The sequence below is a fragment of the Tyto alba genome, unplaced genomic scaffold (assembly GCF_018691265.1).
Source record: "Tyto alba isolate M040663 unplaced genomic scaffold, T.alba_DEE_v4.0 Super-Scaffold_40, whole genome shotgun sequence".
Lineage (NCBI taxonomy): Eukaryota > Metazoa > Chordata > Aves > Strigiformes > Tytonidae > Tyto > Tyto alba.
This window is the reverse complement of record NW_024881316.1, coordinates 25,391,493-25,416,098: the sequence shown is the minus strand read 5'-3', so window position 1 is coordinate 25,416,098 and position 24,606 is coordinate 25,391,493. Positions and strand designations below refer to the sequence as shown.

The following is a 24,606-nucleotide window of genomic DNA, read 5'->3' as shown; positions in this document are numbered from 1 at the left end:
TTGAAGTCTGCACACTAGGAAAGGGTTTCTTGGGATGAGCCTATCTTTTTGGATCCTACTGAACATGGATAACAGTGAAATGTAATACAGTCTTTATGAAAAGAAGAAAACACTCTCGCAATTTCATCACACCAGTTCGTATAGTCAATATGAAGTGTTTTACCTACATATATATGCTGCACATGCTGCTTAATGCGCATGTGTGTAACGAATGGAGCACCACATTGCCAGCTCTCCAAGTGTGCTTATATTTGTATTTCCACATCACTACAATGTATTGGTGTGATAAAGGCAAAATACTGTAAAAATTTCATTTTTGCAGGCAGTTTTCTTTAAAATAGCCTTTCATACTTGTTTTCACAATCTCTCAGAGTTGCTAGTGCTTAAAGTTAGAATAAAAATGGAAGAATCACTATCCCTTCCAAGATCCATTTATCTTGACAGACCTAAGGGAACACATTTTTAAGGGCATTGCATCAATCCCCATCAATCAGTCCTTAAGCTATTTTAAATCAGCTTTTAATAAAATAATATATTTCTCTATGTTTTCTGAAAGTCAGTTATCAATTTTAGTAGCTTGTAACTTTTGGAAAAAATTAGTACACTGCAGAAGAAAATAGTGATTGTGTCTGGAAAAGAGACATTTTAAATTGCGTGGGTTTTGGTTTTGTTTTTTTTTTTTTCCCCTTTTCCTGGGGCAGGAAGTCCCAATGGACTACGTGTTATTTCTCAAGGGAGGGAAAAAATCTTTTGGGAATGTATATGGGAATGCTTGAGATGTCTCTACACTATTAGCTTCTTACATGCCCCACTGAGCATGTCTGCATGTCCAGACCTCCAGCTAAGATTTTTCTCTTATCTCATTTTCCTGTCAGCAAACAAAAGGTGAAAGTAACATCATAAATGAATACTAGCTGAAAGTGAGCTGTGATTTATTGGAAAATACTTAAGCTAAAATTGTGTAATAAAATACTAAAGGTTTTAATGCTAACTCTTAAAATAGTAAATGCAGACTTTAAAGTAAATTGTACACAGGAGATGGTTCAGTTAATGCACTTGTGCACTAAATTAAAGCTTACCAATTCTCATGTCTGGTTGCATCTCATTTAGAGGAAGCTGTTTGTTATGCTTTTATAATTTACACTTTCTAGCAGAAGGACAAAATCCCGTCCTTCACTGACAATAATATACTTGAATAAAAAGCAAATATTTCATTAGCATGACATGAAATTTAATGTATGAAATGTCTTCATTGTCTGAGCAAATATTTATGAAGAATGGCTTTCACTTTGTGTTCTTGACTGGATGTATTTTGTACCTAATACTAAAAAGTATGATCATATTTTCTACTGTATGTTTTGAACTAACTACAAAAGTTACAATCAAAATGATGACCTAGAAAAAGAAAAAGAATGCACAGGAAAAGGGAAGAGACTTTGAGAGCTCAAACTACCCCAAAGGCTATCTCAGAGTTGAGATCCCACCATTCCAGACACTGAGCTTGTTTTGTACATGTGATATTGCACTACTGCTTTCCTAACTGTGCATGCATTTTCACATGGTTTGTCACTTGGAGGATATCTTCTTTATACTAGATATGATGTGTATACATTTTACGATGCATTTTTTTTAGGAGATGTAAATAAAATTTCAAATGAAAAATATTCTTGAGATTTCAAAAAAATGTTGTTAATAGAAACTAAATAGCAAACCTTTCAATAGCGTGAATTTCTACATAGATAAGGAAATAATTTAAAATTAAAATTTAACAACACTACTTTCAGAACTAAAATCAATTATATGGTTATTAACCGTTCTCATTAAGAGTTAAGGATATTCATTAAGGCAGTAATCTAAGATTCGGAATCACCATTTTTCAGGATCACAGTTAAGTGGTATTTCTCTTAGAAATCAGGGAAGGAATTCATAAAGTTCCCATTAGTCTAAAAATAAAGAATAAATAAATACTGTGAGTCATGAATGGCATTTTGCCGAAGTTCAGTAGCACTGAAGCCAGGAAGACAAGAAGCCAATGATGCTTCTGCCATTCACTGAAATGAATAAATATTCCTTGTTATGTGCAACAAAACACCAACATTCAAAATTAGAATTCCTTATTTATGAACAGTAAAAGAAATACTGCCAAACAATATTTAATTTTTAAATACTAGGTTATAGCATTGGGTTATAATTTCACAAATTGCATATTCAAACTTTTTGAAGACAAGCCTACATGTTTTCAGTCATATTTTGTACTTACATGCTACCATCAGGGAATCAGGACTCTACCAGACTGGTGTAAAGATGAGATTCTGCCCTAAAAAGCCTGCATTTGAATAAACACTTGCTATCCAAGATCTAGAGTAATCCTTTCCCATTTGTGTATTTTTTCCATTCCACCGAGCAATAGGATGCTGAATTAAATTTACTATCAGGTATGCTGGTGGAGGTAGATACAACATTTTTCATGAAAGACACTGGCTATGTAGTTTTATAAACTTTACAAAATTTTTAGTGAAATTGTATCTATCACAGATTTTTCTTAATACAAAACCATTATCTTTTTTATTTCCACTTACAACATCAAGTCAAATTTTGGTGAATTCCTCTTTGAACAGGACAGCCTATTTTAGAGAATAACTCATGATGTGGTGGAGCAAATCACAGTGCAATTTTTTTAGGAAATATGAAGCAAATTCTTCTTTTCAGAATATGTTATTGGGGAAGTGAGAAAGAGCTAGGCATTCACAATTCGTTCCCAGCATTGCTTTCTAGGGAAGTAGTCATCTTGCATTCCACTTTCAACCAGAAGGAAGAATGATTCGGAGTTCAAGGATCAAACTAGTTAGGAAGCTGCACAACACAATTAGTCCCTTTTGTAAGCTATAAAACTGGGTGTCTCCTGTTTCAAAGCTGTGTTCACAGAGCATCTTTCAGCATGAAAAATCATTATATTTTTTTTAAAACTTCACAGATAAAGGAAACTGAAAGTGCTTTGAGTAGTTCGTAAACTCTGCAACATACTGGCTTCTAAATATAGTTTATGGATCTTTTATAAGATTTTTTTCTTGAAGAAGAAGCCTCAGTGATGATGCTACCAAGAGAACCGGTCATTTAAGCTGAAGGCTGCCAATTTTTGAATGCTCAAGACTTTGAGACAGTGCACATCAGCTGCTGATTTCAGTTTTGAAGGACTGAATTTCTCTACTAAGAACTCTTGTGCTGATTTTCCTGTATATTTGAAAAAAAAAAAAAAAAGGTAATAATTTCCTCTTGTAAGTGGTGTAGTTTTTTGAAACATCCTGCATCTTTCTCTTCACTTTTTCCATTGCTAATATGCTAGATGGAGTTGGTGTGTCTGAAAAGCTGCCACCTTTTTATCACCACTGTGAAAATTCCTCATTTGCCAGACTATACCTGTCAGAGAACTTCCCTGAGGTTTCCAAAACACTGGGCAGAGAAAGCAGGACCCCAAAACCAAAATGGACTAGACTGTGACTACAGAAAGCATTAGGTGCTGCCTTAAGTAATGGAAGCTCAGGTGGTCACCTCTGCTTAGTTAAAAAACTGAGCATCTTGATGTGTTCTTGTTAAGTGCCACTTATTTATTTCCCTTTGCTGTTCCATTAGCACAGTTGAGTCATTAAAGCAAAAGCTTCTGAGGAATTCCATGCTTGAAAGATAAAACAAGACTCTACTGTGTTAACATTGGCCAAACACAAATATTTGGAAAGATCAGTACGTACAGGCATAGCATACTGCAGAAACAAAATGTAGTGTGTGATGCAGGAAAAAAATAAGGTATTTTAAATTACATAATTCTGATTTTAAAAATACATTTTTGCCTCAATAGCTAGGATTATCCATCTAAAAGCTGGCAGTTTAGTTTCTTGGAACAGAACCAAGAAGAAAAGCCTTTCCATCTATTGTTTCCAAAAGTTCCTCCTCGTCTCTGGTGCCCCACTGAGCACTCAGGTGGCGATGGAAAGTCATCTCTCAATCTGAGTTTCAGTCAGTGCTTCTGAAAGACTGAAGCCAGGCAGCTGCCAGTTGGTGCCCTTCTATGAAGTCCAGAAACTGGAGCCAGACCCTCTCAAAACAAATGATGCTATTGGCATTGATTATAATAGAAGAGGAGGAACTTTAAGCAAAAATGGCTGAGAACCAAAGCTATGCACTATAGGATGGGTACTTTATGGAAGAAAACTGTCCCTGTCTGTCAAGATCTGATGGGATGAGCCACTGAAGAGGAAGACTTTCAAATGCACTTTCCAGAGACTCCCTTGGATGGAAGACTCTGCTCTCCAGATGAGTAACCACATCTAGCAATGGAGACTGTACAGTGTCATTGATGCTGCACGCAGCTAGACAGAAAAAGAGGCTATCTATCTTAATATCCAGGAGATTATGCATGTAAGTGAGGGTTAAAAAGAAATTTAACAATGAGGACAAAAGAATACAGAACTGAGAATCACAAATGAATGACAAGGGATGTAGAGAAAAGGGAGTTCAGACTGGACAGCCAGGAAACTGAATGCTCTTAATGAAGGGAAAGAAGAAGGGGGAAAAAAAATGGAACTGGGTCTGTGTGAGCAGAATTTTTTAAATGGATGTGTCAGGGATAGGAATTCATAAAGGCAATGAGCTGCAAAAGGGATCTGGAAGACTGATCCTAAAGCCAGCTGAGAGAAGGAATTGTCTGGTTGGCTTGAAGGTTAAAAAACATTGTGAAGTTGGAAGGAAATTCACGGAGGAAAATGGTGAGTGTGAAGGACTTGACTGGATGAGACTCTTGGGAAACATTACTCCCACACAGACTTGAGAGGGACAAGAAAAGAAAAAACGTGTATTTCCTTGTGATTAAAATTATCACTCTTTTCTATTCCAATAACACCCTTGCTCGTTAGAGGTAGTCCACATGAAGGAAGCCTTAAAGCACTTGTCTGATTTGCTGGTTTACTCCATTATCAATGTCAAACAGCTTTAAAAGTTTCAACTTTTGAGTCAGATGAATTTTTAGATACATCAGATGAAATCTGTTTCACTAAGAAGTCAGTGGAAATTTTTCTACTTGCTTAGAGCAGAGCTAGGTTTTGTATGCTGTCCTCAGAGCCTTTTTAAAATAAGTTTACCATAACAAAGAAGCTGAACTCAAGACATGGATAAGTTTTCTCTAGATGCAAGTCAAATAAACTTATGTGTCAGGGGAAAAAAAAAATAGGGTATTATTAACTATATTTAAACTTGCTTCCATAGCTGGTAAACTGTATTTGTCAGAAACCTTGCTTGTAGTGATATGATTTCAACAGGGTCAGATTGTTTATATTTGTTGCAGTTTACACTCTAATGGTTAGGTTATTAGTCTTGAGGTTTACCTTCTAGTTATTTGAACTTTGTTTCATCATGTCAGAGTAGTTTTCAGAAAACATTCCCAATAAGGCTCCAGTAGCAGTTACAACAGATTTTTTTAATTTACTATTACTTTATAGGCAATCATTCTATCTGACAGAAAATGTGGCATCAGTATCGAAGTTTAACATAAGTGAAAACACAGGAATAGTTAATATGGTCAAAGTTCAGACCTCATGCAAGGACGCTTAGTTTTATTTAAGTCAATTTCTTAGAAACAGAAAAATACAAGATTTTCTCTGTTTTTATTCATTCACTTAAGCTGTCTTTATCCATTTTTTTAAAGTTGTAATAAGAAACTGGAAGTTGGTGTTCCCTTTGAATAGTTGAATTACCCTGTTTATTAGAAAAGCTTTCTGAAAAGAAAACCAAAAACATGGAAATTGTTTCATTAAGTCTTCACCAGGGAATTGTCTTGAATATTGAACTGTCTGGCTGGACAGGATATTTGTTAATGGAATATGAAAGTATGATAAGCGTGTTTTGCATTGCTACATATATTTCAGTCTTGATCTGCAGCTTTTTTGATGCTTGAATGTTGACTTTTTGCACAGCTGAAATTATTAGTTGACAGCTGATACCATGGAAAAATGAGGCTACTGCTTTGTGACCAATTGGCACATTCTCCTTAAGGGGCTAGTTTATATTTCACTTTGAAACTATGAGTTTGAACTGGTATCTTGCCAGTGGTTATACTTTGCAAATGGAAAATGGGGAGGAAAATTGTTGCACAGAACATAATGTTGTAGTTCAAGGGAAAGGACCTAAAAGAATTATATGAAGTGTCTTAGTACAATAGCTGCAAGTTCTGTGGAGCAAGACAAAACTACAATGATTTTTAGGTGCCAGCTATCAAAATTAAACCTCTCAGCTTACTCAGATACCTCAGTGTTAAGACTATGCGTCAGATCATATAATGAACTGCAGGCCTCCAGTACACTGACATCATATCATAGGTAGGGGAGCTGCTGGTGGGGTAAGGGCTATGGCTATTGCCCAGGAAATGTCCTTTCCACTGAGCTGGGTGTCTCCCCATTCCCACACCCTGACAGAATGGAACAAAAGAGGCTTTTTCCTTCCAGGATCATGCATGTCAGGTACAGGCCTGAACCAAAAAGCAAGCATAGTGATGAAGCTGATACCATGAGTACATGAGGTGAATGACTCTTAATGCTTGCAGCGTGAGAATGAACAGGTCTGCAGAGCTGTTGTTTGGATGGAGCTTAATACACTGCTCAGTCATTTTTATACTACAAATTTGAAGAAGATCCTACCATTTTTAAAGGGATACAATTTTTCTTTCTCCAAATATGAGAACTTCTAGCTTTTCTCCCTGTCAAAAAGTTCTATTAAGTGGAGTTATAATTAAAGATTAAACTTTTGCCTGGTGTGTTTTCATGTGGTTTTGACGAACACTTCATTCAAAAAACATACTAAAACATTGCTTCTGAAGTAGCTCAAATGATGACAGTTGTGTGATTGATTATGCTGTACCACACCAGAATGCTCTAATATGCTCAATTCGACTTTATACTGAATTACTCTGGTCCTTCAATATATGCTTTATCACAGCTTTAGAAATGCACATAGCTATTTTCAATTTCTTGATAATTACATTATTAAAAGGTATTACAGAGTCTAAAAATTGAATGCCTCTTAAACAATTTCAGTTGCTAACATTGAGAAGGTGGTAACGTATCAAGCAAGCCTTTTTTTCCCCCTTTCTGGAAACTTAAATAATAAGATGTAGCTAGCTATTCAATAAAATAGTCTGTTGTTACCACAACACACTGATCTTAATTCTTGACCAAAATCAGTGATAGAAAGTTGATAATGTTGTTTCACAGAGGGCAAAGAAACCCTATATAGTTTCCTTTTTTTTAAGTGCTATCATGATGCTTGAGACCTGAATACAAATACACTGAAAAGATAATTTTTTCCCTACAGTATTAAAGGGAGTTTGAGCAAAGTTAGGACACTATATGCTGCTTGGGTTTAACAGCAATCTCTAGAGATAGCTGATGTGGAAAGAAAGCTGCTGTCATCTAAGAATTCTAAAGTATTGGCTCATCTAGAAAGGGAAACATTTCACTCCTTAAAGCTTCTGCAAATAATGTAACTCTGTGAAGAATACTAGATTTCCATCCATGCTTTTACTAACAGAGAGAGAATTTAATGGAGAGAAGGTTGGATATTCTAGCAGCCTTCTCTTTTTAGCAGTAAGACCTTGTTATGACCTTCGTAGGCTCCTGGAAAATTATTAGATAAACTGATAAAGCTTAATATCAGCAGTATAAAGACAGCAGAAAAGTTCCTGTAGCTTCTCTCTCTCTGTCCAGACTAAGCCATAATGTGCTGGAAGTTGGAATGAGGACAGATATCTCCTAACCATACAAATTGCAGGATACGTTTGCTGAGCTTTGTAAACAACATCTTAGTTTTAGGGTTAACCTGTTCCACAAACAGATAAAAAGTAATAGGATTTTCAGTAATTATTTGGAATATAGTAAGCATTTAAAAAAAAACAACAACAACAAAAAAAGAGGCATTTAAGAAGTAGTAAAGTAGTTTCCTAGGCAGCTTGAAGATGGACACAGTGAGTGTTTGCAGAACTATTTAGGTGTGGGATTTTTTTATACAAAACATGGGTCTGGATTTTGTAACCTTAAGAATTCTTTAACATTTCCTCTGAGCTTGATTTACTTGGAATTAGACTTTAGGTTCACCAAACAGTATTTAATTTATTCTCAATAGAGAATAAATACAATTCTTTTTTCCTCTGTCCCATTTCCTAGAGATATGTCTGTTAAAGGAAATGAAATTTCCAGTTGTAAAGCACTTTTTAACTTTTTGTCTGTGTGTGAGGTTATTTGGTTTAATTTGTTCCACTGTGGAATGTACCATATCTCTAAGGCATTTCTAAGTATTAAATTACTGTGCCATACCATTTTTTTTTCCAGATGCTTAGCCCTATGAAATTATCTGATGCTCCTATTCTTTTTTTTACCTGTAATTTATATTCTGATAAATTCAAAGAACAAAATGGCAGATAAAATTATCTATGCTTATTTCTAAAAATTCTTATGCAGTTACATAAAAACTCTCCTTTTCTTGAAGGTTGTATTGATACTTATGGTCCACTGACAAATAGTTTTCTCAGTGGCTTTGCTGTTATTACCAGTGAGATTTCCTACGGTGCGTTTGGATACCAAAATATTTTCTGACATCCTTGTTTCATATACTAGTACATATATGAAACATTTTTTTATTCAAGAGCCATCTTCTACCATTTTCCCTTCTGCAGTCTGTACAGGTATCCTCAAGGCTCCCACCTGTATCTTATTGCTAACTAGGTGCCAGAACCCTTTTTCTCTGAAGTACAACTCGCATTTTCCATTCCAGGAAGAATCTTTTTACAAGGGTGGTGAGACACTGGAAGAGGTTGCCCAGAACAGTTGTGGATGTCTCATTATTGGAAATGTTGAAGGTCAGGCTGGATGGGGCTTTGAGCAACCTGATTTGTTGGAAGATGTTCCTGCCTACAGCAGAGGAGTTGGAACTAGCTGATCTTTGAAGATCCCTTCCAACCCAAACCGTTCTGTGACTCCACGATTCTGTCAGGATGTGGGAATGGGGAGACACCGAACTCTATCTAAAGGCCATCAGTCTTGATTTGACTCTTGTACTTAAGCTGTTTTAACAAGTGGAAAGCATAATGTTCATCTATACATTCATATCATATTTGCAGCCCAGTCCACATTTTTACTTTCTACCTATTGATGTCTCCTGATTCTGAGGCTTACAAACTTTAGTGTCTGTCAAAGTAGTATGCCAGGATGAGGGCTGTGCAGCATGCTGGCTTTTACATCTTCTTCAGCAATGCTGATAAATCTGCTTTTTATAGGAGGTATTCTAAGTTTTCCATTCCTCTATTTCGCTCTTGTCCATGCTGAAGAAACAGACTGAACTTACTCTAGGGAGCTAGTTAAGATTGACTGAGTCATCTGATGAAACTCTGGGTTTTCTAAGCTCCAGAGAAGAATCCGAGAGCAGCACACCTCTGTTGTAGACCCTATTCTAAGATCTGACACGATGTCTTCTAAATCAGTTGGCAGCATTTTCCATGTGTAGCTCTACAATAATGGTAATGGTGGAGGAAGAGGATCTTACTTTGCCCCCATCCTGACTTTCAGCCAAAACTATATAAAGTCCCATGAAACAACAGAAGCAACAGGAGGTTCTCACATTAAAGTATGTAAAAGGTTGTTAAATAAACAGTGGCTTACTAAGCTGCCTTAGTTTACCATAAGTATTGTAAATCAAATAATGTATAATGTATATTTCCAGAAATACAAGTACTGTAGTATGAAAAGGACAGTATAACACAGCCACTGCAGATACCAGATGTCATATTTTGAAAGTTAGAAATGGGTATCTGTCTTCTAGGCAAAATTCTGTTCTAAGCAATACATACACGATAGCTTGTTTCTTGCGATTAGGAATCAAGCAAATTATATCGTTTCTCTTGGTAAATTACAGGGAGATGCATGTTATTGAATCTGTTCATAATTAGCAACAAAAAAGGAGCAGTAACAAGACAATTGTTGTAAAAGAAACACCATTCAGAACCTCAGTCTCTCTGCAAAAATTTATAAGAGAATCTAATGGTTATGCTGTTAAATTTTATATAAAAGGTGGGTATGCAAACAAAAGGGACTGGAAACTCAATTCATGCATCTCCAGGCTCATTTACTCTGTGTGCACATGAAGACAGGATAAAATGAAGAAAAATAAAGCACTTGATGTCAATAATTTAATGGAGAAAGTCTCCCAGTTTGCTGTTTGGACCAAAGATGAGAAGTTTATGATCATATTAATAACAAACAAAGCACATGAAAATGTATCTTGAATGCTAGTAAGAGACCAGCTCAGTAAAACAAGCCTCTGTTTATCACATTTTTAACTGATAACGTCTTGGAGATGGCAAGCTTTCAACTTCGATTTTGTCTTGTAGATCTGTACAAGAAAATCTCTAGTCGCCTTTGCAGATTTTGTACAATTTCATACCTGTATCACCAATTTGGTATTTGTGGAATGATGCAGACATAGTCTCTACAACATAGCTTTTAAACACACGCAAAATTTCAAATCCTTTCACAGAAATCTACCTACAGGAGATATAACAATAAACTGCATAGTCATATCATTTAAAGTAGCATGAAACCTTTATCCAGTAATATGTACTAATTTGAAAGTAAAGAAGTATTTTCTTTTGGGTCCTGCCTGTACTCTTTTGCTTAGCAAGTACAGAGTTGATAGACAGAAACAAGCACTTTTCACAATAAGTGAAAACAGATGCATTACTTAAGAAAGGAATGCAGTTCTTGATTCAGAGTCAGAATCATCTCTTGCATACTTCAAAATCCAACACCCTACAATGTATTTGTCCTTGCCCATTGTGTGCAGATGTTTCTGGATGACAACATGTCAGAATACCTTTTCATATTTGAGATATGAAGTTCAGTACAAGCATGACAATAACCTTTCGTTGGTAATTACACATCAAAAACTATAAGCATTCATTTCTTAACATCTTACAACATCTTTTTTTGTGCTTAGGGAAGAAATATGTTTCAAAGTGACAAAGGGTTTTTGGCTTCCAAGATAGCATGACAAGGAAAAATGAATCTCAGTTCAGAGTATCCAAAGATACTGCATCTCTATCGGCAAAATGTCCCACTCCTTGTCTGCTGGAAGGGTTCAGGGTGAAATTCTGGTCTTAGGTTAAATGTTGACTCCTGGCACAGACTTTTCTTTCCTAGTCTTTTGATCTGCCGATAAACTACAAATAAATTACCTGTATTTTGTAAGCTGTAATCAATTTGATCATACATTGTTTTCAGATGTTTATAAGAGGAAAGACTAAGAAAATATGACCCATTTCATTTACACTATTGCTTTGGACAGAGCCGTATCTCTTGAAACACAGGATCTAGTTTATATACTAAGAAGTAAATTAAAGTCAGCATTCAGTTATTTCATTGTCTTAATGCCTGAAAAAATGCAGTTCCTTGAATAGAAATGCCATGATCCAAATAGTAAAGCTGCCATTAATTCAGATAGAGATTTGTTTAATTCAGGAACTTAAGAGACTTGACTGTGAAAACCTGATGTTGTTTTTATATTAAAAAATCCCGAAGTATAATAGTCAACATACATGTCTACATTTAAAGTTTCCAGTCTTGTATCTCAGCTCTATGACAATCTGCTAACCTCTCATTAATTGAAAATCTTATTATTGAGAAGTTTGTTCTTCCTGCCCACACACAAATTAGAAAAAAATCTTAAACTTCAATATACAAATTGGTTCCAATGTAGGAAAAGTCAAAGAAGAAAGTTCCTTTCAGGTATATTGCTGCACAGTTGATCTACGGTTTTGGCCTTTGCTCTACAGCATCACTTACTGGCTTACTGCTAAACACTGGATTAGGTAGAGCAGTGGTTTGTTCTAGTGTGTCATCTGAATGCTTAAACATAATCTACTTTTGAAAAGACATTCTCCAGTTTTATGTATGATATGTAGAGTAGTGGCATAAAGGCATTAATACAGTTCAGACCCCCCAAAAATGTGTTTTAACGAAGCAGCAATTTGTTGGAATTGTAGAACAAAGTCTTCTGCTCTCCATGCAGAAGCAGATCAGAAAAGAACCTGGACCTACATAACTAATTTTCTTCCCATTGTGTTTGTCCATTAACCAGATGAAGTGCACACTTCCCATGCTGTTCCATTCATACAGCCTAGTGTTCATTCAGAAACAGAATGTTTCCTTTAGTTGATGGATTAAAGGCAGGAGCGGGGGAGGAGTGTAAAAGTGTTTGGGGATGTGCAATACTTCAAGAACAACGTTTAAAGGTTAATTCACACTAAAAGTTTGTAATGTATTTTTTAACACAGCTTCAGAACAAGACAGGTGCTGCCTCTTAAATGAGCAAAAATAACTTTAAAAAAACAAGATCTAAAGCAGTTTTTTGTGCAATTGCTGGGAAGTTAATGTCAGTTTATTTTTAAAATCAATCTTAGTTTTTATACTGTACTGAAAATGTAATGTAAGTGAACATTTTGGGGTTTTTTTGTCCTGCCTTGACTAATCTAGCATTATATTTTGGTAAATTGAAATATGAACCTAGGAATGTTTGTTAGTGACCTTAAAAATAGCACCAAGTAAACTCTGTAAGCAACTTTAAAAGTTACTGTTTGCTTTTCATCTTCACTTGCAGACCAGGTGTTTCTAGCAAAGCAAATCTGAGGAAAAGCTACTTTTGTTGGAGTGTCTTTGTGAACAAAACAGATGACATAAAGAGCAGGTGTTAAAATAGTGAAAAAAGGCAAATAGCATTTATTTTACAGGAAGTGTAGCTGTGGAACAGCTAGGAAAAGACCAGGCTGTTCTAAAGCATCTTATTTGGAAATCTTTTCTCAAATAAAAGAAAAATTTCTCTGTCTTGTAAAACAGAATCTGCCTTTTGATCCCTCAAAGAATGATTAGATATTCTTATCCTATTCCTCTTGTAACTGATTTCCCAGGGACTGACAGGAAAAAGCATAATTTTTACTAAATAAGGATGCTGGAATGTGCTTACTGGTTTCTGTTTACCTGATGCTACTTACGATACTGTGTTTGCCTACTTAAGTGGCATTTAGCACTGGAGTCTTGTGTGTGATTTTACTATTTACATTAGGAAATTGCTTAGCACATGGGTAGACTAGACTGTTTTACTTTGTGTGGTTTTCATCCTGCACTGCACATCTGTTAATGTTGGTCTTAACATTACAATAGTGAGCATTGTAAATTAATAAGTAGAAAGGTAAGTAACTATGTGGAGGGAAATACGTTTGCCTGGGAGATTAAAAAAAGAAAAGCTCCCAAACTGACATTATTTGGATGTCTAAATTAAGCATCCTAAACCCATAAAGACAGATTTGGAGGCATACACTTCAAGTGTATACAGATTTAAGCTTCGAGGTTCGTTTTCAGGTAGATGAAAACACTGTGCTTTCTGATTTGAGGTGTGACTTTGTTTCTTAGAGACACAAATTCGCCAGCAGGTTTCTTTGGTTCTACCATGCTAATTCTGTAACCTTGTAACTGATGAAAGAAGTGAACCCTAATGCAAAATCATTTTATAGTCATGTAATACGTGGCTACTTACTCATTCTAGAGAATTGTGAATTCTCTCCATTTGCAGCAAGTATTTCTTTCTTTGTGAAAAAACCTTTATGACATCACCAGAACACTTATTTGGAGATTCTATGTCAACTGCTCAGTTAAGTCCTCAAAATATTTATTGCTTAGAAGATAAGCATCGTAGTATAAAACATAAACACTCATAAATTTATTATGCAATTAAACTGTACTTCACACATTTTCAGGTACCAGTGAAGTAAAGGTTTCTTAAATCAAAATCTATTGAACTGTATAGCATTTAGAATGAAATGAGTTTCTATAAAAAATGTGGAAGAGTGATCAGGTTTATTCTCCGGTAGTATTAAGAATATACGCAGTATAATTTTTTTTCTTCTGTTTCAGGTATAATTTTACAAATGTTGCCACTCTGGCAATAAACATGTCATTTTCCCTTAGTTGCAATGGAGTTGCATTAAAGGAAGCTATGTGGCATCTCCAACACCTTTTCCAGAATATTTTTCCCTTGTATAGCATGTATTTGAGTGGAAATGTTACAGGATGCAAAGAATATCCACTAATGAACTTTCTTGAAATTCTATCACCTCACTAGTCTAATTTCACTCTGAGTCAGAACTGCAGTCTTTGCTTAGAATTACAGGTCTTTATCCGTGGGGCTTAATATGTTAATTTCTGCATGCAAGATTTAAAAATCATTTTTCAAACATGCCTCAGATAAAGGTGCATTCTGTATTCTTTAAATAGAGATAAAAACCCTTGTCAGTTAATTATAAATTAGTAGCTGGTTATTTCATGTCAGAAAATTCAGACATGCTCACAGTTTGCCTGCGTATGTAATTACTATTTGTCCAAGCAACCCAAGTGCAATGACAAACTTTAAAGCACGAGCTCCACAGAACACTGCAGTTCTCTGATCTCTTCTAGTCAGTAAAATTATGTTCTCAGACTTCAAAAAAACTTTGATTGAAAGTCAGAAATGTAGTTCAGATAATGTTTTGCGAATTTAGAAACAGAAGAGGGGGGGAAAAAAAAAAAAAAAAAAGAAAAAAACCCACAGTGAAATAGGTGACAGGATGTTGTAACCATTATTTTTAGAATAGAAATGATATTAACCTACCTTCATTAGCCACTGAGTGTTGTTTTCCATGATGTTTTCGAGTAGCTGCAGTCTTTGAACTGAATCATCATAATCTAAAGGCGCATCCCTTTGCACGGCGTTGGAGACGTACGAGGCAGAGGAGCGGCAGTTGTCCGTCTCGGGCAGGAGGAAGGTATAGCTGCACGACCCATGCTGAACCTGGTACTGCTTCTTGCCTATCGTCTCCATGCTCTTACTAAAGGAGTTGTATCCTGAAGCTAAGAAAATACTGCAGCCCCAAAAGAAGCAAGCAGTCAGCTGCATTTTAATTCCTGCCGTAGCCCAGCAAACCGAGAGTGCTTTAGAGGGCAAAGCGAGAGCGCAGACCTAGTTAACCTGCGCTGAAACCATGTGCTGTCAGGAGGAGGGCTGGGCTTTTTTGACTGTCCCCCTTGCGAGCTGGAAACGTGCCGTCTGCTGCCCCGAGCTGTCAGACGCGGAAAGCAAAACCCGGCCCCCTGCAGCCGGGGGGGCCCGGCCCGGCCCCGCTCCGCTTCCTCCCCCCCGCTCCGCGCCGCTCCGCGCCGCTCCGCGCCGCTCCGCGCCGCTCCGCGCCGCTCCGCGCCGCGCTCCGCCGGCCGCGCCGCCCGCCGCGCTCGCGTCGCTCCCCTGCTCCCAGAAGCCGAGAAGAGCGGGCGGACATGTGGAGCGGAGCTGCTCCTCCTCCTCCTCCTCCTCCTCCTCCTCCTCCTCCTCCTCCCCCCCACCCGGCTCCGCCAGCGCCGTCCTGCCGGGGAGGGGGGCGGCGCGGAGCTCCGCGGGGCTGCGCGGAGCTCCGCGGGAGGAGAGCCCCGGGAGGAGCCGGCAGCGGCAGCAGGACCCCCGCGAACTCCCGCGGCACGGCTCTAATTAAGAATTTCCTAGACAGAGCAATCAGTTCCGATAGCCTCCAACTATGCTTGGAAATTATTGGTGGTGGTAATAATTTTTAAACGCTGTAAAAAAAAAAAAAAAAAAAAAAAAAAAGTTCCTGGGCTTGTTTGTCCTTCTTAAAGAATGTATTTATCTTTTTTTTAAGATGTGCTGAACCAAGATGTAATTTCGTTTGTGTTTAATGCGTTGTGTAATTACAGAGAAAGACACTGTCCTAAGCATACAAAAGCAGGCTTGGGCATGTCCTTGCAGATAACAAGAGAGGGGGTTTAATTAAAAGGTTTCAGTTGAACACAGACTTTGTATTTTACTGAACCTCAGAGATGAATACTCATGTCTTTCAAGAGTTAAGCATTTTCAAGTTTGGGGGGTTTTTTTGGTTTTGTTTTGTTTTGTTTTGTTTTTTTTTAAGGCTTTTGTGTCTGTATTAAATGGCTAACTTTGGAAGTGCTAACCTCACAAGAGTTACAAATCACAAATCGGCTGGGACTGGAAGATGGAATGAGTACCCAGGGGCAGGGGCAGTAAGGCATGCCACGGGAAGTGGCAGGGCTGAATAGCAGTTACCCTGTCTGCTCTCAGTAGCCTGATTCTGTGCCCTTGGAAGTGGGAAATACCCATAAAAGGTGAGGGAAACTCTCATATAAGTGTTTGAATTGTATATGTATGAGTAAAAAGGAGCTTCCCCCTTCTTCCCACTCCCATCTGCTCTGAGATGATCAGTGATCTTAAAAAAGCAGAAAATTACTAATCAATTTACCAAACCCAGGGAAATAGTTGATTCCACTGAAATTTTGGAAAGTTTACTTCTCTGTTTCAGAAGATGTCTTCTTGAAGCCAGCACAATAGGATACTGACTCCTGAAGACAAACTGCCTGAGAGTTTTGCTAGGTCTGGATCTGAAAGCTATAGATTTTTCTTAATTAAAATAAACAAAGGGAATGCCATGCTAGTCAAGCTAACATGAATTACAGACCAAAGTTTCTCTTATAGGAGGAAGTTTGCAGCGTGCCTCAGGATCTCTTAGGACAGACTTTCTTACACAGCTTGCTATATTTCATATAGTGTATTAATGTGGCTTTTTAAATCATGGAAGTTGTGTTCAGGGGTTGTCAAAAATAGTTGTAGCAGCTAAAATACATGCCTTACATTGTTGGAAGCTGTTGGGATTTCTTTACATACTACATAGTTACCTCTGGAAAGGAAAATCTCTAGAATTCTATTCTGGACACTTCCAGAAAGGTTCTAATTATACTTGGACTGTGACCTGTGGAACCAATTTGTCAGATTTTTTTCCTGTGAAGTATTCATCTGCCATTGTTCATCCTTCCAGCCAGAGGAAATGGAGGAATATGTTTGGAACTTGAGATACAGTCAATATTTTTTTTATAAAATTTCCATGTTTGGAGGGTTTGGCATATAAATTATGCATTCTCCATCCCTTCAACTTTGTACTGCAATAGCAAAGCAAATTAATGTGACAGCTACCTGTGTTGTTAATGAAGTTTCGAAAGCTTTTTGTATACTGATTTCTACTTTTCAGTGTATTGAAGTCTTTGAAAAAATGTTTAATTCCATGTGAATAAGTCTTTTGCAAGGTAACTGAGAAACCTACTGCTATCCAATGAAGACAGCATGTAGGATTAGATTTATACACTGGACTATGTGAAGCATTTCTAGGTATCTAACCAGACATTCAGATTCAGTATTTTCTGTTATTTGAGTATTTTTATTTAATTTGCTGAGTTAAATGAGAATTTCCTATTATGACTTGTACTTCTCCTTAAATTGGTCTGTTCTCTGCTTTCTTTTCCTCTCTCAGTTAGCCTCAAAAATACAGGGCCCTCAGCAGAATAGTGCTGAAAATAAGATTTCTCCAGCCGAGAAAGTATCTGTCTCCTAATGAGGAAGAACTGGAGGATAATTTTAATTTTTCTGATTGTATTTTCATAGATTTTTTTAATCCTTTAGTTAGATACTAAATGTAAAGCTGAGACTGACCAGTGTAGTCTTTTAGAAGTTTTCAATTATTAGACCTCTACTCATAGGACTGTACATATATAAAAGATAAGATTTAAGGGACGCTGAGAATTCATTAGACAGGATCCCGTTGAGAGGCTTGATTAAATCAATAGTTTTTGAATTGCTATGAAGCTTGCCATGTGTATGCCACACTGGTGAGTCAGATCACCAAAATAATCTGGCATCTCAGTTTTGCTGTGTTTTTGAGGAGAGACTGGAGTGTCTCTAAAGGTTTGAACTGGAGTCTGTTTTCCTTTAGGAAAGGCTGATGCGTGACCCCAGGAGGCCCTTGAGCTGTAGTGGGGCCAGGAACAAAACTGAACTTGGAGGCTGCCTAACGAGGCTTGCTGTATCTTGTACCTCCACTAGGGAGAACTGTGGTTGTATGAATACTGGAAAGAGAAACTAGTTCACCTTTTACTGTGTTTTTGGCTGGGTTTGTTTTTTTTGTGGGGTTTTTTGTTTGGTTTTGGTTTTTTTTTTTTTTTTTTTTTTGAATGAATGAATGAATGAATGGCTAGTTGCTCTGGCAGCTGTCAGCAATTCGGGGAAAAGGTATAAAAAGTGCAGGTATTATTCTGAGAAATGGCAACAAAATACTAATGGAAGACCCTTACCATCTAGCTCTTATCTTACCATCTAGCTCTAGGACTAACATCCTGAGGTTCACCGTGGTAATGTTTTCCCCAACTTTTCCTTGATAATTCCGGGCTGTAGGGGCAATAATTGGAATACAACCCCCACATACACACATAATTGAGGGAGGATTTGGCTGTTCCCCCATCTGGGTCCAACAGACTCATATTGCTTTAATGAAGTGCTCTTTCCCACTGCCCAAGAAAGTTAGTGAGCGTTCACCTTGCCAACAAAATAAATATACATCCCTTTAACCCTTCACTACAGGATAGTGCCGTATTTGGTGCATCTTTTGGAGCATTTGATTGTGATCCTTCACCCTTTCTATCCCTTTGGGAGCAGCTTTCCCAGCTGTGGAGGAGGAAGTGGTCTTTCTGCCTCCCCAGGGAGTCAAAGGCAGTCAGAGTTCAGGGGGAAAGAAAGTAGTAACAGCTAAATTTAGAAAACTGGTGTGAAAAGTAAGGCAAGTTAAATACATTTTTGTCCTTGAAAACTGAGGAGGAGGAAGGAAGATGCCTGAACACAACCTTTTTACTGAGCGTCAGAGGCATAATAACAAGTCTGCTTGCAGGGCAGGGCTTATTCCAGAAAACCTGAATGACAGAGAATAACTGTCTCCTGTCAACTATGAGAAGGAACATCTCATTGATAGACATGTTGAAGTAAGAAGAAATGTAAATAATTTGGCATGGAACCTTATATATGCCAGTATGAAACTGAGTAAAAAGTTGTAATTCTGACCAGCTGATTCCTCTCGGTGTTTTTCATGTTCATTGTTCTCTTAATCTTTTATTTCTGCTGTCAATATAGAGTGGTACATTTATTCTGCAAACTCAAATATAGCTGCTTAGTCTGTGATTTCCTGCTTGCTTTACAGCTGAGTGTATATAGTATTTGACATAAAATAGCAAATAGTGGCTTGGTATATTTAAAGTACAAATTAGATCTTTCCCTTTTTAGAAAGAAGATACCCACTTTACAGAACTCACCTTATAAGAAGAGCTGAAATGTATATTTTGTCAAAACTAAACATTTAGAACGTTTTGCCAGATGTGTTGCAGGCAATTTCCTTTCCTGGGAAACAGTAAATTCCCTTACTCAGCCAATCCTTGTTTTATTCCATACAGCATGTGACTAAGCTGCTTTGAGAGAGATGCCTGAATACCACTAACATTATCTTTCCAATTATCATTTTACTTACAGCTGCACAGCTTCTGTTTGACAGGCAAATACAGAGATCTTGTGAGATCTCTGATAGAAAAGGAAGCATAAAAGTGTTTGAGGTAATGTAAGAAAATGTTGACTTGGCTTTAGTCTGCTATCTGAAGACTTTGCCACCTAAAACTTTCAAGATGTTGATTTAGTAGATAAGCAAGTTCTCATTTCAGAAGTTTTCTTGTTTTAGCAAGGGAAAAACATGTAATGAAATATGTGCAAAATAAAAGCAGACTAATGTAAACAAGTAGGTTTTGGTGCTGCATTCTTATAGGGATATTTGATCTACATACATAAATGAAAATGCTGTAGAGAATATGGAACTTCAAAATCAAATTTGAGATAAAAAATTATCTGAAACTTGGAATAAATTAATCAGGTATTTTATATATGCCTGGTGTTTACATTCCTCACATTTTGATGCTCAATGTTACATCCCCAGCTTTGGTTCCTGGTAATTTAATATTAGTTTATGGTAGTTCCATTTGCTGGCTTCAAAATATTTTCTTTCATTGGGAGTATTTTAGCATGTTTCTCAGGAACAAATGTCAACAAGGACAAGACTCATGAACTCCTAACTTGAAAAAACAGGGAACAGGATCTTGGACCCTACTAGGTTTTTGGTCTGCTGAATATCTTAAATCTGTTTTGAGATCTTACACTCTTTGAAAGAGAGGAGTTCCAGGTTTCTATGTTTTCTAATAAGCCAAAATGAATTGTTTTCATCAAGACCCATAGTTCAGTTCTTTAGAACTTGTAAAATTAGTGGTTATATCTTACCAATTGTTCCTTCTTTCTCCACCATTTGTCTATTATCCTTCCTATTCCATCTGAACTTCTCTACCAGTATCTCATGACTTCTTTAACAAATCCTCAGGATCTCCCTCACTTTCTCAGCTGCTACTGATTTCTAATCACTCAGATCATCTGGTGTAACATCTTGTGAATTCATAGTCATCTTTATATTCTGTCTCTGATGTTCCCTCACATCTCCTTTGAGTGCCCTTCCTTTCAAGGGAGGGAATTTACTCAGTAATTCTCATATTATAGTTTTGTGAAGGGACAAGAGATCAATAATCTGATCCACTGAAAATTTCAGTTACCACTCTGTCTTGTTGACTCACTCTGTTCCCATCTTGCCTTGTAACATCCAATCCATCATTTCAGTATATGGTATTTTTCCTGGATGTCACGCCACTAGTAGAAGCTTAATGAGGCCAAAACCAAACTTCGTATCTTCCCTTGGAAATGCTTGCATTCTAGCCTCTTTTTCTCTTTCACAGTTGATACTGCCACCATCCTTCAATGTGTTTAAATCTATAATCTGCAAGTTATGTTTATATCCCTTTGTTCCTTTGGAATTTTATTTTCTCCTTTTTTTGATGCTATGCATTTATTAATGTCTCTAAAATTCCTGTGCTGATCCTCATCATCAACACATTGAATTTTGTAACATATTGTGTCTGGCTCCTCCATAACATTTGAAATGTGACTTGCTTATAAAATTTATTGTATTAGTTCTGCCTCTCTTAGTAAATTATATTCAACTTTATTTTCGTAAGAATTGTTAGACAGCTGTCAGAGCTTCACACAAGTAGACTATCTACTTAATTACTTCTAATTGGTTTTCACTTTTGGAAGCTCTAAATTCAGCACGTCTCCTACCAAATATGTCAGCATCATTGCTTACTTTGCAGGCACTGACTGGATTGGCTCTCTTGGACTGTCTTGGTTATATTTGGGATGTCTTTTCTCAGTTAATCTGACATTTAACATGACCATATTTTCCACTTATAGACTTATTTAGGTGTTCCACTTCTGTTATATAACATCTGTTCAAGGCTTTTTGACTGAGATTATATTAATGTTAAAATAATTTGTATACTTAATTATACTTATATGTGTATATGCTTAGTAAATTGTAGACACCACCATACCTAAAATATAATTGATCATGTTAATTTAGATTGGGACTTTGTGGTATCACATCCTGAGCAACAACAATAATATGAATGAATGTTTTTTGAAATTCCTGTCATTATCACTTCAACATTCCAAAACCCTCTTGATTGCAAAATGCTTCTTAGTTTTTACTGTTTCATTAGTTTTATAGTCATTTATTTTATCAATCCAAATTTTCAAGGGATATCTAAAGTAGAATACACAAATATGTATAAAACTGTAATCTGTACAAATAATCTAAGATTCTCACAGTGCATTAATGAAGTTCTCATTTGTAGGACAGATCATAGTTTCTTTCACTGTGAGCATTTTTTAATAACGAATGTTATTTTAAATCTTTGAAAGATGAATCATCCACATACAGAAGTAGGAAGTGAGTTCCAGGATTATGAAGAATAGTTGCTATACATCCTTCCTCAATATTTTTATATTGTTTGGCTATAATGCCCAAAGTCTGTGCTCATTCTTTTCAGAGTTGCGTGGTGACAGCAAACTTTTGCTGGTAACAAGTGTAATTACATCTTAAACTCAAATAGCATGAGTTCAAAATTAACATAGAAATTACAGGTAATGTTAAGGATCTTGCAGTTCAACTGCTGAATGTCTTTGACAGTCTTAAGTGCTGTCCCTATCTATCTCCCATACTGGGAAAAACATAATACAGCACTTGTTTTAACAGGTTACCATCTGTTTGAAACAGAATGAAATAGTTTGCATGCTAATGTGTAGCAATGAGCTCTAATGAAGATTTTAAAACCTGTTTTTAGAAATTGCTTCCACAGCACATGCATGTTTACTCTTCATTATTGAATTATATGTGAAAAAAATAACATATATTCTTACTCTTTATGCTCATATACTGTTTACATGCTCTTTGAAAAATGTGCATTTGGACAATTTAAACCTAAAATTTTATGTAAGGTTTTGACTTTTGTTGTATTATGTGATTGTCATATTATGTTGATGTGAAAAGGCAACAGGCTGTGAAAGATTCCAGAAGGCTTTTGGAAAACGAGAAATCTGCCTTACAGACATCTTAAAGAAAAGTACATATGCTGTTTATTGAGAGGAATGTATTTTTAAAACGTCTAAGCAGTTGACAGTGATCTAGCCTTACAAATCACCCCAGTCCCTGTGATTTAAGCCCTTCCTCTTGTAAGCAGTCATTCAGGTTAGAGGAAGGTTCTCTCCTCTGGTAATAGCACACTTATTTGATAATAACAGCATGTCATACTTCCGAAGAGCATGTTCAAGTTAAGAATCTGAATTCAATGATAAACTGATGTCAAAGAGAGAATGAAAAGGAAGTGAGAAACTGTGTAAGAGGAATAAACAAAGCTTTCAGTGAGAGAGGGGACATTTATGGCAACAGTAAGGTACCTAGTTCCTGACATCTGTTTCCCTGAAGAAAAAAAATACAGTACATATGCTAACCTTTTTATGGAGAGTGCAAGAAAATATTTGCAGACTGTTTTCATATATTCATATTTGTTGAACTGTATTATGGATGTGTAATCTGAAGAGGACAGAGTTACTGCAAACTGGATTTGCACTCCATAAAGATAAATCTTTGCCTTTTTCAATATTACTTAACTTATTTCAGTAATAGTTCTCAAAAACAGTGCCCACCCTCTTGCTGATTCTGCCACAAAAACTGGGCATTCTTTTTATTGTCAGTTTTACTGCTGTATGAGGAAAGGAAGGAAGGAAAGTATTTTTTTTTCCTGGTTAGTGAGGCATCAGAATGCGTGATGGGACAGGAAAAAGATTACCTGCATACTGATACTAAGATTAGGGCTCCTTAGAGCTTGGACTCCTTCCCTCCATATGACCATCTGGTGAAACTCTTATTGATGTATAAATATTAACATAAGTACCTCACTGGCTGACTAACAGTCTGTTCTTTATCTCTCCAAATAAATAATTTGCTGGAAGGATAATCCTCCATCTCCAGTGGAATGTGTACAGAAGATCAAATCTCTTATGAGTACCCTATCATCAAAATTGTATATTTTCTTCCCAACACAAACCAATTAGAAAGCCTTCTTACTAGTCTTTCACTTTATCTAAATCTGAATTATTACTTGAGTAGTTTCACTACACAGAGAAAATTCAGATCTTTGAAAATCTTTATTTTGTCCTACTCAAAGTATACGTATAGGAAATTCAGAGACTGTCACTGGTGATGTCCATATTTCTTGAATGTGCATCCCCATTCAGGCTAGCCACAGCCAAACTGACTTATATTTACAAATCCTATCAAATAGTTCACTCTTAGCTTGCTAGATTAATTTTAAACTTATAGAAGGTCTTGCTTGTAGTTGTATGTTCTCACTTCATTTTTAAGACAATATTGTCAGTCAAATCTGAGATCAAATTTAAATAACTAATAAGGCTTCATCTTTAGTATTAAATTATATATTATCAGTTGTTACTGCTTCGGCTGTAGCCTGTGTGATGTTATTAATAGCAATGTCCACTGAATAGCATTTTACTTGACCATAAATAACTTTAATTAATCATATTAATTATTAGCTGATGTTATTCTACTAATTCCTGCCTTTCTTTGTAAGTTTTCCCACTCAAGTATCACTTTTAAGAACAAAAATGCATACATTAAAATTAAAATATTTACTAGATGATGTCATGACAATTAGAGGAATATCTCCTAACGTGGCCAGCTTAGAATATTTTCCTCTTCTATTAATGAAGATTGTATCCTTACAGAGGGTGTCCTTCTTTGATTAAATACAAAAATCACGTTACCCAAGGTTTCTTGTAGAGTCAGAGATTTCTCTCTGTTGATTAGGAGACTCTTGGGTAACAAGCTCAGATGAAAGCACCTGATGTTACGTGAAATGAATGTCGTGAAGTTCACTAGACAGTACTAATGTTGGCTTCATTCTTACTTTAAAAACCTTCTTGCTGTAAACTGCATGGGAAAGCCAGGAGCCTTTTGCAAACCACTTTTCTACAGAAGGTGATGAGAACTGAAGATAAAACTGCCTGATTTCTTGTCTTTTGCTAAAAGTTCTCATTTGTCTTACTGAAAGAAGTGATGGTTATTCCAGATTTCAGATGTGTTTCATTGTCTCAACTTAAAGTGCTGTTGTTACTATATTATCGGTATTTTTTTTAATTTTATTA

At 36.5% G+C, this 24,606-nt stretch overlaps 2 protein-coding genes across 6 annotated transcripts in view; one reads left to right on the top strand and one right to left on the bottom strand.

The window, feature by feature from the left end:
- Nucleotides 1–15,579, bottom strand: part of ANGPT2 (angiopoietin 2) — a 46,633-nt gene extending 31,054 nt beyond the window's left edge. Inside the window, exon 1 of one of the 2 annotated variants that reach the window (XM_009970838.3) lies at nt 14,731–15,579. In XM_009970838.3, coding sequence (XP_009969140.2) covers nt 14,731–15,015 — 285 coding nt within the window. In that variant the 5' untranslated portion in view covers nt 15,016–15,579. The remainder of the gene's footprint in view (nt 1–14,730) is intronic. The other variant, XM_033009905.2, reaches the window with a different exon arrangement.
- MCPH1 (microcephalin 1) overlaps nt 1–24,606 on the top strand; it is a 130,524-nt gene that overhangs the window by 80,531 nt on the left and 25,387 nt on the right. The gene's annotated exons all lie outside the window — the stretch shown is intronic.